This window comes from Arachis ipaensis, chromosome B8 (assembly GCF_059453495.1).
Source record: "Arachis ipaensis isolate K30076 ecotype BB chromosome B8, ASM5945349v1, whole genome shotgun sequence".
Taxonomy (NCBI): Eukaryota; Viridiplantae; Streptophyta; class Magnoliopsida; order Fabales; family Fabaceae; genus Arachis; species Arachis ipaensis.
In genome coordinates, this window is record NC_142443.1 from 6230578 (window position 1) to 6250913 (window position 20336).

General features: G+C 31.6%; 3 protein-coding genes across 3 annotated transcripts; all 3 read left to right on the forward strand.

The window, feature by feature from the left end:
* The first annotated feature begins 5350 nt into the window (after positions 1–5350).
* On the forward strand, positions 5351–9448 carry LOC107613751 (uncharacterized). The gene is made up of 4 exons (XM_016315877.3): positions 5351–5658; positions 5736–5947; positions 8007–8277; positions 8364–9448. Exons 1-4 carry the CDS (start codon positions 5422–5424, stop codon positions 8676–8678), a joined length of 1035 nt encoding a protein of 344 aa, XP_016171363.1. The 5' UTR covers positions 5351–5421; the 3' UTR covers positions 8679–9448.
* Positions 9449–10653: 1205 nt separating this feature from the next.
* On the forward strand, positions 10654–12978 carry LOC107613750 (uncharacterized). Its single transcript, XM_016315875.3, has 5 exons — positions 10654–11279; positions 11352–11534; positions 11655–11866; positions 11969–12230; positions 12380–12978. Exons 1-5 carry the CDS (start codon positions 11187–11189, stop codon positions 12785–12787), a joined length of 1158 nt encoding a protein of 385 aa, XP_016171361.1. The 5' UTR covers positions 10654–11186; the 3' UTR covers positions 12788–12978.
* Positions 12979–13698: 720 nt separating this feature from the next.
* On the forward strand, positions 13699–16070 carry DPBF2 (Basic-leucine zipper (bZIP) transcription factor family protein). The gene is made up of 5 exons (XM_016313822.3): positions 13699–13835; positions 14123–15062; positions 15299–15370; positions 15674–15703; positions 15811–16070. Exons 2-5 carry the CDS (start codon positions 14181–14183, stop codon positions 15895–15897), a joined length of 1071 nt encoding a protein of 356 aa, XP_016169308.1. The 5' UTR covers positions 13699–13835; positions 14123–14180; the 3' UTR covers positions 15898–16070.
* Positions 16071–20336: the final 4266 nt, after the last annotated feature.

Consider the following 20336-nt stretch of genomic DNA (forward strand, 5'->3'; position numbering starts at 1 on the left):
AAGAATCGTCAAAAATGGCAAAGACCTTCCTCCCCTGAACAGCTCGGAAGAAGATCTAGCCTTGTTTTTTGGAGCTAAAAGATTTGGTGAGAAAGAAAAAATAAAAGAAGACCTTCAAGAAAGGAGGACATCAAGTTCCTGACAAAGAAGCTGATAAATTTTTAAGAAACCCCAAAAATTAGGATGAAGTTGGGAAGGGACGACGTTACAGACCCTAATGACTTCGGATTTAATGTCGAAAAAGGGAAGACTAACAACTAGTTTTGTAAAAAAAAAAAAATCATACATGTAAATGAAGTGACGTTCTTACCTATCAAGTCGGAGAAAGTATACCCTCTCCTCAGGGTCGGCAACTACAATCTCGCAATTTCTCTCATCCTCCCGATTTAGGCATAACCTATGGTGCCTACGGAAGATTTCAGCATAATTATTATCAATAACTAGGATGGGAGTCAGAACATGTATATCTACTCAAGTCAGGTCAGACAGGACTTTAGAATATATGTTGTGAATTACTGATCGAGACATAAAAGGTATACCTACAATACAAGGAAGAAGATTATCACTACAAGTCGGCAGGATAAGGGTAACAACATAAGCATGTACACAATCAAAAAGAGGTCGAGTCGTCATCAACCAAGATCGTCACAATTCTTGCAACCCTTCGTACACACAACAAATACACTACATTTCCATTTGGGAAAATGACGCCATTTTCAGTAAGAAAAATTGCACTATAGAAAGAAGCAACTTTCACAGCAACAACAAAGAAAGAAGCAACTTTCACAATTAATTTTTCAAGCATACAAAGAATTATCGACAAAAAAAATAATAAAAAAACAAAGTAGAAGTGCATCATCCAGAATGTAAAAAATTTCAAAAGATCAAAGGAACCAACCTGGTGAAAATACGAAGTGGAGTTGATGCACAACAACAGTAAAAATACAAACGATCTAAAATCTCCAATATATGAGTATCCAAATAAGAATTCAAGATAAAGAAATCTTGAAAGGAGAATAAGGATTACAAAGAAATTGTGAGAGGAAATAAAAATGAAGCAATTCAGAAGGGGAAATGAAAAAGAAGAAATAGAAAGAGTTTTTTGTATTTATAAAATATTAGGGGCAAAACAATAAATTCACCCCTCATTAATGGGGCACAGTTACTACGGTAATCGTTGAGTAACGTGCAGAATTACGAAAAGACGCAATAGCTCACAATTCTAAATCACGTCAAGCACCCAACCTAGCCTTTAGAAAAGACAGTCTGTCCGACCAGATATCTTACTCTATAGAAACAAATTGGATCTACAAATGCTTAAATCCGAAATAGTAAGGCTCGTACTCAAATAGGGACACTATTCATACCTTAAGCCAAAAAACGTAGCCAGGCCCAAAATGAATAAAAGCCCACCCAATAAATGTGACCCCATCTACTCCTACCCGATCTTATATAGGTCGGGCGCAATGACCACTACTCAATCTTACTTATTTGAATAAATAACTAACCCCTACGATATCTCTTATTCATCTAGAAGGGAATTTTCCTAAAAAAGGGATATGACTATCCACCATCTAAGGTGGAACTACCCTAAAAGGTGGTTATATCTTCTACTATAAATACATTGACAACCTCGGGTATATTCCGAACCCAATCTACTCAAAATTTGTTTTGAACCCTTGCTAACTTAAGCATCGGAGTCTCTTGCAGGTACCACCCCCACTTCCTCACGAAGAACTTGGACGGCGGCACCTCGACATCAATACAAGTCGGACGCAGACCTCAAAGGAGTCTGGACCTAGGGATGGCAAAATTCCCCGAGACGCGGGGATCCCTGCGGGGACTGCCCCGAATGGGGATCCGATTGTGGGGAATTTTCCCCGTGGGGATGGGGATGGGGGGACAAAATTCTCCCGAAGCAGGCGCGGGGACCCGAGCGGGGATCCCCGCCCCGTCCCCACTATTCCCCGAAATTTATTAATTCCTTGAATTATCCTTAATAGTTTATTCTCATATATGTTTTTTAGTCATTTCTCACACATACATATATATATATATATATACAGAAACCCAAAACTCCTAATCTTTATTTGCATAATCCTTCTTCAATTCAGAGATCCCTAAGGCTGTCTATACTCCATCCAACCTCTCTGCAGCCACCTCCCTCGTCACCCTCTCACCGCATCGTCACACTTCACCATGCCATCACCCTTACCGCGTCGTAATTTCTATTTGCGGCGTTCCTTTTCGTAACTCTGCCGTCGTGTCCATTCTCCTCTCTATTGCCGCATCTCCCACCTCGTCCACTGCTTTTTTCTTTGACCCGTTCCTTCATTGCATTATTTCGAAAGAAGTCACCATCGTATCATTTAGACTTTTTGTATAAAATCTTGCAGTTTTTGTATAAGATAGATACTTGCAGCTCTATTCATATGGAAATTAATAATTAGTTAGAACTATTATGTAGATGGGGAATGGGGTCCCCGCGGGGAATGGGGCCCTGTGGGGAATGGGGATGGGGAGCAATATTCCCCCACGGTGGGGAATGGGGCGGGGATGGGGAGCAAATCTGAGGGCGGGGATGGGGAGCAGGGAGGCATCCCCCGCCCCCGCCCTGCCCCATTGACATCCCTATCTGGACCTCACGTTCAGGGCCAAACCATCCGTTTCAGGTAACTCTCGAAAGTAATATTTAGAGTAAAGTATTATTTTGGTTTCTAATATTTGGGTCGAATTTTAATTTGGTTTATAACGTTTTAAACATTTTATTTTGCCCCAAAAATTTTTAAATGTCTTATTTTAATAAAAAAAAGTTTAAACGAGTTCAATATTGTCCCACCATTCAATTTGACACAAACAATTCATATATTGACGAGCCAATAGAATTCGATTTCAATGTGTAAATAAAATCAATCCACCAACAATCACTAATATAAACATTTTTCTTTGATTTTAAAGCGTTGATGATTGATTGTTAGGATTTAAAATTTTGTATAAAAAAAATTTGAGGAGATGAAGTGTTACAAGATATGACTTAATTAACTAATAACGTTATTAACGTCCACATCATTTATTTCGTAAATTATTAGTGTCAAATTTAATGGTAGGATAATATTAAATTTATTTAAAATTTTTTAAAATAGAAATAGGACCTTTAATATTAAAAACCAAACTAAAATTTAATCCAAACTTTAACTAAAAACTAAAATAATACTTTAATATATATATATATATAGAATACGCACTAATTAATTGAAAATTCTGTTTGAAGAAAATAAATAAATAAATAATCTAACATTTTTAATTAATTAGTGCGTAGTATTCCAATTCACCACTTTCATTCCCTCCGATTATTGTGCTGTAATCACTTCTTAATAAGTTGTCACTTCAGCAATTATTGTTAATCAGTTTTGTAGAGAATTGCTAACTTATATTATATAATGCAACACCTCTTCTTCCTCCTCTCAGCACATGCATGTCTTCTTTTTTCCGTTGTCCTCTTTTGCATGCCATAAAGAAAAAAATAAATATTTTTTAAAATCAGATTTCTAAATATCATAGAGCATATATAACTTGTTGACTATTTTAGTTACAGATCATTGGTGGATGTAACAAGAAGATAATTTTTAATCAACGGTATCGTATCGTGTTAACAAAATTTTTATTTAATCTAATCCAAAACTCGTAAGTATTTAAATATACAATAAAAACATTTTTAAATATACTAATATACCAATATTTTAATAATTTTTAATCGTTTGATCTTAATTATAAAAAAGATATAATATATATAATTAAAATCAATCATTAAAAATTACTAAACTGATGTAGTGGTATACTTAAAAATTTTTCTATACAATATATTAAAAATTGGTTCAAATCAGATGTCAATCATACCCTAGCTAGTAGTTAGGGAATAACTTAGCTTGATTCTTCATTATAATGGGCATTTAACTACTAAATCTAAACAAGAATATGGTCTGTTTAACTCTATGCATTATGTATATATCCTCATTTTTAAGGTTGGTATAGTACTATAGTATATGGACTATTATAGTACCTAGTGGGGGCCACCTAGCTAGTTCAAGAATCTCATCTAGGGCTATATTACTTATTAGTTCTCTACATCATTATTTTTGGTATTATATCAATAATATGCGAACATAGTACAACTGGAACTTTTTTATGATAAGTTTCATTCATATATATTAATGAAAAATTTTCAAGTGTACCGTACCGGCGTACCGGTGTTTCAGTTATTTTTAACCGTTGATCTTAATTATAAAAAATATATATAATATATACAATTAAGATCAACAGTTAAAAATCACTAATACACCGGTACGATGATATATTTGAAAATCTTTCATAATTAATTACAACTTACGGTACGGAAGTATCTTAGAGAAAGAGGTCTTTTCTCTTTCAGAGGAGACAAAAATTGTAACAAGATAAAGAACATGAAGTATAATTAACTGAAATTTCTTTTTATTTATTTATTTTTTTTGGGCTTTGCAGTCATTACACCTGCCACTTCAACCCAGCACTTCAACAACACGTACAATTTTTAACATTTCAGTATAGTGGGCCTAACAAAAAATGGGCCCAACAAAAGACAGCCCTGTCGCTCCAAAATAGGTCCAAAATGACCAAAAATATCTAATATAACATAACTATATAAGCATAAATCTGCCACTAAAATCAAATAATTTATGTATAAATTTATATGTAGTTTAATTTATTTTTGTGTATTTATATTTTAATATGTATTTTATATTAGTGACTAACTTTAATGACTGATTTTAATGTGCACGTAACATAATCAATATAAAAAATACATCAGCAAAGCAAGGTTTCTCATGTAGGAGGTGTGGGAAAACAAGAGATCAAGCAATTCAGCAGAAGGCAGAAGTAAATCCTAATGTAACCATTTTCAAGGCTAAACTATTGGAACAGGAATACTTAGAGACAAAAGAGCAAATGATTCCAACACTCCAAACAATTTGAAGAGGAGACAGAACAATTAGTAATTGAAACCAAACCAGTTGGTTCACTTACCAACTGAAGTAAGGGTTCGGTTCGAATTTTGTCTATGCATGCAGCAATTTATTGGTCAATAATAAACCTTTAAATAGAGTTCAGGACTATAGAAGATTAATCCTTTGACAGTTCGGTTGAGACTGTTAGATGGGTGTAGTCCTTGCTTTATACATAATTAAATAGTGATCACCTAATGTTCAAGCCAACCAATCTAATGCTTTGCTGAGTCTTCAGTCTCAATCTCAACCCCCACCAAATTATGCTTTATATAGTTCTTCAGGTCTAAAACTATCATTCACACGCAAATAAGATACCATTGAGTAGATTTAATAAAACATCCTCAATTCATTCTTTCTTTGATTCTAGCTAGTCCATTCCATTATGCTGGGAATAGCAGCATGTATGGTGGTAGTGAGTGTTGTAATTTATGCATATAAAAGAATAATGCCTCCTCCACCAAAGGGTCCTCCTGTTATTACTTCACCAAGAATTAAGCTGAGAGATGGTAGACACTTGGCTTATAGCGAGAGGGGGGTCCAGAGAGAAAATGCTACATACAAGGTCATTCTTGTTCATGGCTATGATAGCTCCAAGGATATCTATTTGCCTCTTTCTCAAGTAAGAACTCCATTTGCCTCTCCAAGGATATTTAATTCGAAAAATGATTGCATATAATGAGAGTGACATACATGCAGGAAGTGATGGCAGAGCTGGGTTTGTACATTGTGACATATGACAGAGCAGGGTATGGAGAAAGTGATCCAAATCCAAAGCGCAATGTGAAGAGTGAAGCATTTGATATTCAAGAACTTGCTGAGCAGTTGCACCTGGGTTCTAAATTCTATCTTATTGGGATGTCCATTGGAACATACCCTGTCTGGGCCTGTCTCAAATACATACCCCACAGGCATGCTAATTAATTTGACCGTAAATATTCACAAATAACTTCTCTAAAAATTTTAGGTTTAATTACTCTGTTGGTCCTATAGTTTCATGAAATTTTTAATTAGGTCTCTATACTTTTTTTCTTTTTAATTGGGTCCCTACACCAAACTTTTTTTTCAAAAGTCCCTCTTAGTAGTAATTGGTTTAATTTTATAGGGACCCAACTAAAAAAAAAAATTGGTACAGAAACCTAAATAAAAGGAAAAAAAAAGTGTAGGGACCCAATTAAAAAAAAATTGTGTAAGGACTCAATTAAAAGAAAAAAAAATATAGGGACCTGATGGAAAATTTTGCGAAACTATAGAGACCAGCAGAGTAATTAAACCAAAATTTTATAATAGATTAGATCTTTGAGATAAGAGAATGGTGAAAATTTGCATGTTATTATTTTCGTATAAAATTAATAATTAATAATTATTAGATGAAAATTTAATGAAACATGTAAAATTATTTAATCATTTTCAATTATTAATTTCATATTGAAAAAATATCTGCATATGGTATCAACTGTGGAGAATGATTAACTGCTTGAGGAATGGAGAATAATTACGTATGGTAAAAGTTGTTTTAGAGTTCTCTCCTGTTAATTAGGTGTTGGTTATGTCTGTTTATGTTGTTTTCTATGAGACCAAAATCTTTGTTCCCAGATAATAATACGCCCAAGAAATAACTGATTCTTAGATTGGCTTCTATGGTGATTAGGGCTGTGCTTTTTGTCTGATTATATTTAGTGCGACATAAACTTAAAAGTAGTATTCTAGGCTGTCTTTATATTGGAGAGGTTATGGTTTTTTGGTGATGGTGTTTTAGATATGTAGGTACGGTGTTGCTTAGGCAGTTAGGTCTTTTGGTTAGAGTTTTAGTTTGGGTTTGCTTTTATTATGGTTTTGAATTTTTGTCTTTCTACCACTGTTTAAATAATCAAGAACCACTCTTATGGATTTATTAAAAAAATAAAAATATCTACATATGAGTCTTTATTTAAAAATAATCAATTAAATCTCTAGATTTATAAAGTCGACTTACTTGATATATTTTTTTAGATTTATTAATACTTTTAATCTTAAAGACGCATAATTCTATAATTTCATCTCAAATTTTTTAGAGGTTTATTTTATGAAAAATAATTGATATTTCTAATTTTAAGAAATTATAATTCTATAATTTCATCTCAAAAGTATTTTTAATTTTAAGGACCTATAACTCTATAATTTCATCTCAAATTTTTTAGAGGCCTATTTTGTGAAACTTAATTGATATTTCTAATTCTAAGAAATTATAATTCTATAATTTCATCTCAAAAGTACTTTTAATTTTAAGGACCTATAACTCTATAATTTCATCTCAACATTTTTTAGAAGCGTATTTTGTGAAAAATAATTAATACTTTTAATTTTAAAGACCTATAATTCTATAATCTAAAAAATACTTTTAATTTTTAATGGCCTATAACTCTATAATTTCATTTCAAAATTTTTAGAGGTCTATTTTCTGAAAAGTAGTTGATAGCATTTGATGGTTGGTGCAGAATACTTTTATTAATTTATAAAAAAATAAAAATATTTACATACGAGTCTTTACCTAAAGATAATCAATCAAGTCTTTAGATTTATAAATTCGTCGACTTACTTGATATATTTGCTAGACTTATTAATACTTTTAATTTTAAGAACGTATAACTCTATAATTTCATCTCAAAATTTATTAGAGGCCTATTTTATGAAAAATAATTGATATTTCTAATTCTAAAAAATTATAATTCTATAATTTTATCTCAAAAGTACTTTTCATTTTAAAGACCTACAAGACTACAATTCTATAGTTTCATCTCAAATTTTGTAGGAGTCTATTTTGTGAAAAGTAATTAATTCTTTTTATTTTAAAGATCTATAAATCTATAATTTTATCTAAAACATACTTTTAGTTTCAAGAACCTATAACTCTATAATTTCAACTCAAAATTTGTAGAGATCTATTTTCTGAAAAGCAGTTGATGCTTGATAGCATTGAGGTTGGTGCAGGCTAGCTGGTGTGTCACTAGTAGTTCCTGTGATAAATTTCTGGTGGCCTTATTTTCCTCCAAAATTGGTGAAGCGGGAATTTGAGAAGCAACTTAAAAGGGACCAATGGAAACTGCGGATTGCCCACTATGCCCCTGGATTTGTGCTTTATTGGTGGATGACCCAGAAGTTCTTCCCTCGTGATTCTATATCTGAGAGACACCCTATACTTCTTAACAAACGAGACCTGGAAACTATGCAGCAAATGTCACAAGTACCTATGCCCAATCAGGTCCAATTTCCATTGCTACCTACTCTCTTAGAGTTTAATTTGTTATATTTACATTCAATAATATAGTGAATCAATTGATGTTGCAGCATAAGATACGGCAGCAAGGTGAATATGAATCCTTGTATCGAGATATGATGGTGCATTTTGGAGACTGGGAATTTGACCCTATGGAGCTTCAAAATCCATTCCCACAAAATGATGAGGCTTCTTATGTGTATCTATGGCAGGGTCATGAAGACAAGCTTGTTCCATTTCAGCTACAAAGGTTCCTTGCAAGGCAACTACCTTGGATAAGGTACCATGAAGTTCCGGATGGTGGACATTTCATCATTCATGAAAAGTACTTGTGTGAAGCTATTTTTAGAGAACTTTTGCTTGGAGAACAACCAAAAATTAATTAATCATTGATTTGGCTAATTAATCAGACCAAACAGAACATGTCTTGATGTAATAAATAAAAAGTAAATAGTCAAATTAGTTTTTAAAAAAATTATTTATTTTTTAAATTGGTCTCTAAAAAGTTTTTTTAATTAAATTTATTTTTAAAGATTTTAAGTTAGTCATGTAAAGTCTTTCTGTCACTTTCATTACTAATGGCGTCAGAATTTGCTAATGTAGCATATTATGTGACACATAACACATACTTAGTAGTCTTAATTGATTATTAATATGACCAGTTTATGAAATTAGATTAAATCAATTTCAAATTGAGAGATTTCAATGTCTTAAGTTTTTTCCTTAATTAGGTTTTGATTTGATCTAATTTTATAAATTTATTATGTTAATAGTCAATTAAGACTTTTAGGTGTATGTTATGGTATCACTTAGTGTGTTATATTAACAAATTTTGACACCATCAATAAAAAAAGTGACGGAAAAACTAACGTGATTAACTTAAAATTTTTCAAAGATAAATTTGATTAAAACAATTTCCAAAACCAATTTGAAAAACGAATAATTTTTTGGGGAAGAATTTGCCTATTTACAAAATAAATAAATAACAATGTAATAATGCTATATGTGTTAACCAAAAAACATTGCTTGAATAATAGGCTAATTTTTCCTTATATGATTGACTTGTTTATCACTTTGCGTGGGTATTCATACCGGGTCTAACTATATATTAGTGTATCTTGTACGTAATTAATGAGATTAGGAAGAATTTAACACAGCAGCATAACATACGTAACTCCATCTCCATCTCTCCTATCTGGGAAAAAGAATGTTCTACATTTGATTCCTGCCACAAAATAATCACATCAAAATTTGTCTATATATATCCACGTTATTATTTTAAGGAAAATTTAGTCCCCCAATCCGTGTCTGACTGTCTGTGTTCTAAAATAATTAAATATTGCGTCAGGCGCACTTTTATAGTGGGGTAACACTTGAATTAGTAAATAGTAATTAGTAAATAGTAAATAACTAACATTTTATTAAAATTAAATTCTCCGCAAGAAGCAATTACGAATTGCAAGCAATATTGTATGAGTATAGATAATCTCATATTAATTATTAAATCAAAACTTGCAGGATTAATCAAAATAAAGAAAGGAGCCATAAAACAATAAAAGTGACGGTGACATGCATCCAGCTAAATATATAAAAGAATATTCTTAAAATATCTTGGTATAAACTCCCGCAACCCTCACCACACAAACATTCATCTTCTGCTATGTTTATACGACCTTACCAAACATAGATAGACAGTAATAGAAAATTAGATTATTATTATTATTATTATTATTATTATTATTATTATTATTATGATAAAGTATATTTTTGTCCCTAAAGTTTGACAAATATTTTAAAAATATTTCTAAGTTTTATTTTGTTTCAATTTTGTCCCAAAAGTTTTCGATTTGTATTATATATACCCGTGACGGCTAATTTTTCAAAAAATTTAAGATCGATTCAACAACAATTTCATAAGAACAACCTTCAACACAAGTAAATCAAGCATAATTTTCTTGCATTATTATTAGATTCGTCTTAATTTTTTTAAAAATTTAGCCGTCGAGTGTATATTTGATGCAAATCGAAAACTTTTGGGACAAAATTGAAACAAAATAAAATTTAGGGGTATTTTTAAAATTTTTGCCAAACATTAAGGACAAAAAGTATACTTTACCCTTATTATTATTATTATTATTATTATTATTATTATTATTATTAAATGGAAAGTGTTATCATCACTCTTGGTCTCTAATTACACTTTGCCACTCTGTATGTGATAGTGTGGTCTTAAACCGAAATTTGGACAATTTCACGAGCCAGCAATCCAGCATTATGAGCTGTAGTAATGGACAAAATAAAACTTAGGCATTTCCATTTTCGATAATCATACAAATAAATAAAACAATTTAATATTTTTAGTAATCAATTTTTTTTCTTTAACCATCAATCATCAATACAACTTGCCATTGTTGTTCTAATTTCATCAGGAATTTACTAACATCTAAACTTATGGTGTACGGTTATATTAAAATGCAGAAAAATAAAAATAAAAATTAATCATCCTAGTGAACTAAGTCAACAGAGATTACTTCCAGTAAGAAAATATATCAAATTTCAACAAAATAAACCCATGAAATATGTTAGACTTGTAAATTTCTACATTTGAATAAAGCAGTTCTAAGGATTAAGGAGATAAGTTGAAGTGATATTACTAAAAGATATTTTTCTTTTGAAAAAATAAAAGAAAAAAAGATGCTTCCTTAATGGAACCTTTGTAAAGGATATCCCCCAGAAGCAAAGGAAACAACTTGAGAAAGTCAAATCAAGTACCTCAAAACCTCTCTGATTTAAACAAACCAAATGAACCAAATTCAGTTTTCATTCCATTCATATTTGATGTGCACACAGAAATAAAAAGCATAGGCTTGGATCTACTAAGTCATCAAGAACAGATGAAAAGATTCGGACATCACCTTAAACTATTGTTCAGTGATAAGAAACCATCACAATCTCAGACAAAACAACTCTGCAGAGGTTTCTGTCAGGTAAACACTGATAAGATTTGTTCATTCTTAATGGTTTCAATATTATATATGTTGTTGGTTTTTTTGTTTCAGGGGACTAAGGTTGTTTCTCCAAACCAAGATGATTTTGCTATGATTTCACCAAGAATTAAACTCAGAGATGGGAGGCACCTGGCTTATCTTGAGAGAGGGGTTTCTAAGGATGTGGCAAAGTACAAGATCATCATTGTCCATGGTTTTGGAAGCTCCAAAGAGATGAACTTTCTCGCACCCCAAGTACAATTACTCATTCCCTTTCAACTTAAACAGAATAGTAGTACTATACAATTAAGATATTCATATGCTGAATAAGGTTAGATGACTGAAAACTCAACGTGTATATATACATATATACAGGAACTAATAGATGAACTAGGCATATATCTGCTGCAATATGACCGAGCTGGGTATGGAGAAAGTGATCCAAATCCCAAACGCTCGCTCAAAAGTGAAGCACTTGACATTCAAGAACTTGCTGATCAGTTAGAGTTAGGGCCACAGTTCTATGTCATTGGAGTCTCAATGGGTTCATATGCTACATGGAGTTGCCTTCAGTACTTACCCCACAGGTACAGATGGATATATAGATTGCAAGACAAAATAGTCTATTAGGATTTGTTTGATATATCAGTATGCATAGTTTAAGCAAAGGAGCAATTAATTTTGTGCAGGCTTGCAGGGTTGGCACTGATAGCACCAGTGATCAATTACAAGTGGCCTTCACTTCCCAAGAGTCTAATAAGAGAGGATTATAGAAGGAAACTTGTGCAATGGGCTAGGTGGCTTGCAAGCTATTGTCCTAAGCTATTGCATTGGTGGGTAACTCAAAAGTGGCTGCCTTCAGCTGCTGTCATTGAAAAGAACCCAGCTTTCTTCAACAAGAGTGATATTGATATTCTAAAAACACTCCCTGGCTTCCCAATGCTTACCAAGGTACTACCTATGAAATTGGTATCTTGTATATCTAAGATTATTCAACATTACATATGTTTTAACTCTGATTGTCATCAATTTGGTGTTTCCTTTTCTGTAACAATTAGATATATTTTAACTTTGATTTGAATTTATGTTGCTTGTTACAGGACAGCTTAAGGGAACAAGTTGTATTTGACACACTTAGGCATGATTGGAGGGTTGCTTTTGGAAAATGGGAATTTGACCCTTTAAAGCTCACGAATCCATTCCCTCACAGCACAAGTTCTTCAGTTCACATATGGCAGGGATATGAAGACAAGGTTGTGCCATCTCAACTTCAGAGGTTTGTGTCAGGGAAGCTTCCATGGATACATTATCATGAAGTTCCAGATGGTGGACATTTAATTGTGTACTATAGGGGATTATGTGAGGCCATATTAAGGGCACTCTTACTTGGACAAGAATACATTGCATATAGGCCTAATAAGTCAGCATTATTTGCACTCAATGGGGTTGAGGAGGATCCTACTTGTAGGGATCATTTAACCCTACCTCTTCATACTCCAAAGGACTAGTTTTTACTTGGTAGATATAGAGAGTTCTCCATGAAAATATTTATTTTGGATTGCTTTTTACATTTTCATTATCTGTTTATTGTTTACATTTTTTCTTCCTTTGGGAAAATTATGTCAATTCTGTAAATTATGTTTGTGATTTGTTGGATGAAAAATAGAAATAGAAGGTGCCTTATATGTAAATTACTAAATTATACTTGGCCATCATTTTTTGGAATCATGCATGTGAAAGTGTTCTGTTTTTGACTAAGTGTGTAACTTGTTAGAAAGAAAGGAAGAATACATGAAAAAGATGGTCTTAAACTTACCTAGAATTTTTGGATTATAAACGTTTGGAAACAAAAGGAATAAAACTCTCCATCAGCCTGAGATGTTCTTCTCCAAAACATGATCTCTTTTTTAGATTTCTGTAGAAAGAAAGGTAAAGTTACATATCCTAAATTCTAAATTCTATCCTTAACTCTTAAACCTTTTAAAAAATAAATGTTAAAAATGTAATTTTATAATAAGAGAAAAAAATGGGCTAATATTAATTAATTAAAATTGATTCCATATATTTATTCAAATTAAAAATATAGGAAGTAGATATAATTTTAAAAATCAGAAACTGGTAAGTATAAGTATGAAGAAACTGATTAGAGATTTTTATATTTTAACTTCTTTCTCTGACCTAATTAATATTGTCTTTGTAACTATGTAATGTATATGAAAAAAAATTAAGAAATTAAAAGAATAATGATTTGATCACAGAGGAATTAAAGCAGTGGTCCAAACTGCTGAAATAACCAAAATAACTGGTCAAACAACCCCATTGCCCAAGCGTTACATACATACATACATACATACATACATACATACATACATACATATACATACATAGATACATATGCATTGATGTCGCCAATGGCAGTTGAAGTCTCTTAAGTGTATATATGTGCAGTGTTAACCCCCTTTTCTTGTATTCTATTCTTCAATTCCCTAACTACATTCCTTTCCTCTCTCTAGAATTCATCACATTCTCTCTTGCATGCTCTTCTTTCTTATTCAGGTATTCTTTATCTTATTTTACACATGCATACATCTCTTCCTTTTCCTTCCTTTACTTTACTTTTAATCTTACTCTTTCAAATCCATGATGATATGTGAGTTATGTTACTTGCTTTTGACATAATCTCATTCTTCTGATTGCAACACATTCAGATGTGTCTTTGCATGTTGCATGCAACTGCTTATATCAATTGTATCATATATATGATTTTAATATTTTAGTAAATCACTTTAATTTTGTTAATTTAATTAAGTGGAATGCTGAATGTCTCTTTAATTCTTCATCAGCTTTTCTGGATCTGAGAGTTGAACAGGCCAATAAGGGGGTTTGATTATTGGCCTGTTGATGCAACAAACAACAATGGCAGTTTCTGGAACAAAAACCATTTCTCATGAAACCCTTACACAAGAATTGTTACAATCAGAAGCAGCAGAACCAGTGAGCAAGCAGAACTCAATCCTCTCACTCACACTTGATGAGATCCAATGCAAGAGTGGTAAGAGCTTTGGATCCATGAGCATGGATGAATTCTTAGCCAGCATTTGGAGCTCTGAGGACAACAACAACAACAACAACAACAACACAAATCAAACCCTTCATGATGAACAAGCTTCTCAACACATCATGAAAAGTGCTGGAACAAAAACAGAACAACAACAACAAGGTTCATTCTGTGTCATCCCATCTCCAATTTGCAAGAAAACTGTGGAGGAAGTTTGGTCTGAGATCCACAAAGACCAAGAACCACAACAAAGGGATGAATCTAACAACATTGGAATGAATGAGGCACTTAGAAAGCAACAAACACTTGGGGAAATGACATTGGAGGATTTTCTAATTAAAGCTGGTGTTGTACAAGAATCAAAATTAACATCAAAATCAAGAGTTGCTACTACAACAATAATGCCTTTAGTATTTCAGAATCATGTTAGCAACATTGCAAGTAGTAATAGACCAATGGATCCAAGTTATGCAGTGAGGTCTCCTATGGGAGTAGGATTCCCTAGCCAACAAAATCTTGGGAACCATGGGACTAATAACAATGGACTTGGAACATATCCAATTTTGTTACAGAATAATAATAGCTCCACAAGGCTTCTGGACTCGAGCGTGGGCAGCAGCAGGAAGAGGGTAATTGATGGTCCTCCAGAAGTGGTGGTAGAGCGAAGGCAGCGCAGAATGTTGAAGAATCGAGAATCTGCTGCAAGATCACGGGCGAGAAGACAGGTTTTGTAGTTACACTGTATGCTTATTAGTCAAGTAACCACTTTGAGTTATGCTTCATTGCTTCACATTCAGCAAAAAACTAAGATTTGTTAACACTAGGTACATGGAACTATAATGTCAAGTCATAAACTCATGCCTACATTAAAAAGCCACTAACATTTGGACATGTTTTTGAGATAAAACCATATCTTGAAATGTTATTTTTCTTTCCCTTATGTCAAAGTCTTGTAATGCAGGCATATACGGTTGAGCTAGAAGCAGAGCTGAATGTGCTAAAGGAAGAGAATGAGAATCTAAAACAAATTCTGGTACTCAATTTGTGGGAGAGTTCTCTTCTTAAATTACTTTTGATTTTTTTCTTTTGTAGCAAATTACACTAATCTCTCTGATGTTTGGTAAAATTCAACCTAAGTCTATTCTATTTCTAAAATTATACATTTAGGTAGCAATATAACACTGAACACAACCTATTAAGTATAAACTTAGCACTAACTTCCCTTAAAAGAAGTAATGCTGAATTTTACCAAACCTCAGGGATATCAGTGTAATTAATTATGAATTATGTTTTCTTATGCTTATTATATTGTTGTGTTGTTTTGAATGTGCAATAGGATGAAGCAGAGCTCAAGAGGAAACAAGAGGTAGTGAGTGTTATTCCAAATATAATATGAGTTATATTTGATACATTGCAGGGTTGTGATTTATGAACATAACTTTGTAATTTGTGCTTTTTATTTTATTGAAACAGATTTCACAGAGGAAGCACACAACAAAGGCACAAAAGAGGACAGAAAAATTGAGGGAAATAAGAAGGACTATTAGTGCAGCTTGGTGAACATGTCAACCGGAACCTTTAAAATTTAATGAGAATAAAATAAGGTGTCTCAGTGTGTGTGCTCTGTATCTTCTAAGATATATATCTTAAGAGTCTGCTAAGATCTTATTATCCTCTCTTCTTCACTTCTTGTACATTTGGAAATAAAGGCATAAAAAATAATTCTTTGGCTAGTTCTTAACATTTTAATTGAGTTTAAGTAGTGTTTAACCCACAATTTTAAGGTGAATTAATACATTTACATGCAACATGGCTTCTATTTACTTATCAGAACATAAATCAACATAGATTTGAAAGGGAAAAGAAAAAGAAATTGGATGAACCAAAGATCTTCCATATTACCCCGTTTTTGTAATAAAATGAAAATAAAAATTATTTTCTTTGGGTCATTGTATTTCTTTTCATTGTACCCCTCACTAGGGGTGGCAAGCGGGAAAGCCCGCTCCGCCTAGTGAGGCAGTCCCAAAATTCCAGCTCCCCTCCTAATGGCAGGCGGGCGGGCTAACTTTGCCAAATATCTTTTTTTTTATTTTTTTAACTATTAAATAATATATATAAAGGCATAAAAAAATCTCTTCTGTTTTTTACTTTTAACTATTATAATTTCTAAAAGTATAAACAAATTATAATTTTTATATTCACAAACATTAAAGTTTTTGTAATTATAAATATCTAATAAATATAATTATAAACCAAGTTTTCATTCCAAACATAATTATAAATATTGTTCCCAAAGCAAAATAAACATAATCCAAAACGTAATTATAAATATTGTCTCTAAAACAAAATAAACATAATTCAAAATACTCAATTTTTATCTTCATTCTCTTGTAAATTGGTTTGGGAGAAGTTGGGTTTTGGCAAAAAAAAAATTGTAAAAATACCCCTCACCAAAAAATACTAAACCCGGCGGGAAAGCCTGCCCCGTCCCGCCCCGCCAAAGCCCGCGGTTTAAGCGGTGCGGGTTAGGCGGGCTTTTGCTATTTGGCGGTCTCAATTTTTCAGCCCAATCCGCCTTTTTTGGCGGGTTACGCGGGCCGGCCCGACGGGTTTAGGCCCGTTTGCCACCCCTACCCCTCACTCTTAATTCGCCGCGGATCGGAGTTTTTTTATTATACCTATGCTGTCTACTTTCTCCTTTTTTTTTTAGTCACAGTTCTCCTCTATTTCCTATTGGGTCCACGAGGCCACATAGTTGATCCATTTCATTTTAGATCAAAAGCCCAAAATATATACAGGTAGAACAAGACCTGAGCCCAAAGAAAAACCATCTCTCTGGTATAAGACCACAAAAATCACGTCCAAAAAAAGACCAAAAATATTAACCCTCTTTAGTACGTGTGTATTGTATGATATGGTCAGTCTGAACAAAAGTTTTTAGGAAATTTATTAGAAGATTATTCACATAAAAATATTTTTGTATGAAAATATGAGTTAAAAACTGTTAAATTGTTTAATATATGTGATTAATTTATTTAACATAATATGTATTAACATCTAAATTATTATTTTCATATGAAAATAAATTCATAAAATTTTACATAAAGTGAGAGAGAATTTTGAACGGAAAATATTAGAGCAACAAATTAGTAAGTTTTTTTTTTTTTTGGTTATTGAGAATTAGAAGAATATATAGGCGATAGTGGATTAGATTTTATTAGATTAACACATACCTAATCTAGACGCCCTTATGTAACTTGAGCTAAATTGGACGTAGAAAAATAAATCAAGTTGTTAGTAGCATGCAATATCAAATTGGACGGTTAATTAAATAAGCACGCCGACAATGACCTATATCGCTATCTCCCTATTATTTTATTTCTATAGTTCATAATGGATCCTAAAGTAATTAATAATAATCATGCATGATACATGGCCACAAAAGCCAAACTTAGTCTTATAGATACATAATTATTCTTCTTTTTTTCAGGGATTGATTCTTCAAAGATTGTCAATCAAATATTTTTTAGCTAATATTTAATACAATTTTTTTTTATTATTTATCAACGAAGAAAGAAGAATATTTATTTGTATATCAATAGTAGAAACTCAAATAAATAATAATTATTTATCTCTTTCATTACGTACCGATTTAAGTATCATATCCATAAAAGTAACCTGGCAACTCTCCTTTGGAATTGAATAAATTATTACGATTGGATAACTAACATTACAAGGTAAGGATATTAAATTAAAGAAAAGATATAATATTTACCAATAATTTAATTAAGTTTAATTAGGGCATGCAATGTCACCCAACTTCCTAATACACTAAAGTGGACCTTCATTGGCAATTCTTAATGATTGAATATGTGGCTACCAGCAAATTTAAATGTGACGTGGTTAATAATAAACAATATAATAGAATCCCAGCCGTGTAATAATATAGTGCAATAACACTCTAAATTAAAGTGTGTTTTGTCCATATAAGTAATTATTATTTAAAATTAATTTTGATAATATTTAAAATTGTATAAAGACAAAAGAGATAAAACTATTCGTTTAAATAATAAATATAAAAGGTATTAATAAAGTCGTTGAGCTAATGCTTCAATTTTTCGACCTATAGTAATAAATTCATTTAGTTTTAATTTCTTGCTTCTTTAGGCAGCACGCACGTACATAGGTGATGTGTGATGCTTTTACGTTTTGGTTTGATGACGATTTAATAAGATGAATCGACATAATTTCGTTCAACTTCATTTGTTTCTCAAATCCATGCATGTGTGACTACAGTACTAGATATTCATATTCACGATCACGTAACCTATGTATATTATTTGCACGTAAAATTAATTAGCATACTTACTAGTTGAGAATCTCTATATATATCTACCATGTAATGTCTCAACCTTACTACATTTTTGTCCGCAATGCAAGATGGTATTTAATTTGAGAAATAATTCTAGAAATCAGAATCATACCATGCATACATTATTTTATAAAACAATAATACTAACTAGTTTTTTTGTTTTTTTTAAAATTAAATATCTGATACCTCCCCCTATTTACGTGGCATTAATTAGTGATGCATGCATCTGTATCAAAATACACACAACCTTGTGTCTTCAACTCTTCATATTCAACAAATACAAACAAAAATATCAACTGAACATTTACATTTTCAACACCCGCAAACGTAGGCATACAACCAAAATTCATTCCCTCTTCCTTTTCTTTCTCTCTTTCTTCCATTTTTTTCTTTTTTTTTTAAGATTTTCATAAATTAAATTATTATACACTAAAATCAATTAGTAAAATTAATCACTATATATATATATTTATATATATATATATATATATATATATATATATATATATTTATTTATATATATATATATAATTTAACTCATCTACTAATAGCTAATTTTAGTAACTGATTTTAATGTTCTCCTAATATAATTGATTAAAATAATACACTCTTTCATAATAGAGTCTCATAGCACTATGATCTAAAAGTCTAAAATTCAATATTTATTAGCTTTAACAGAGAATTTGTCATAAGACCAATAACTAAAAAAAAAAAAAAAAAACCCTATGCAAAAACTCATGAAAACCCAAAACAACCCCCTTATATGAGAGTACGTGTATATTTGAACATTGCTAACAACATCATTTTTAAGATGATGTATAATTGAAGGTTTTTTTTTCTTTATTAAACACAATACATTTTTTTATGATAGGATCTCATAATATTATATCTAAAGGTCTAGAATTTGATTTTTTTTTTTTTTGTTGATTTTAAAAGAAAGAATTTTTCATAAGGTCAATAACAAAAGAAAAAGAAAAAGAAAACCTATGCAAAAACTAATGCAAACCCAAAACAAACCCTTGTACGAGAGGACGTGTATATTTGAACATTGCTAACAACATCATTTTTAGGATTATGTATAATTGAAGTTTTTTTTTATTAAACACAATACAAAAGCTAAGTATTTAAACAAGACTCATATATAACGACTTCAATTAATTATTGAAGGAAGAAAAAAACAAGAAGAGTGTTCTTTTTAGGTTTTTAGGCTACAGAGGCACCCAAATTATACATAGTAGCCACCACAATAAGACAATTCTCTTTTTCTTTCCCATTGTGTCCTATGCATTATAGAAATATAGAATACTATATATTGATCCACCACTTGCAATCACAGCCACTACTTTTCCATGCAAATGCAACAACCCTCTCTATTTTCTTCCCCCAATTTGTGCCATCCTTAGCTTCCGAGTGTTTGAAAAGCCATTAAATAAGATATGGGTGATACATACGACATATATAGCACATAATAATAATATATTTCATATATTTAATTAATACTAAAAGTTAGAAGAAAAAGGAAGCAACTAGCTATGGATATGAGATAGGATCAATAATACTTTTTAATGGATCCACTTTATGTATATGACCTCAAATTTAAAGCACCTTTTCATTTTCATGAACTTTT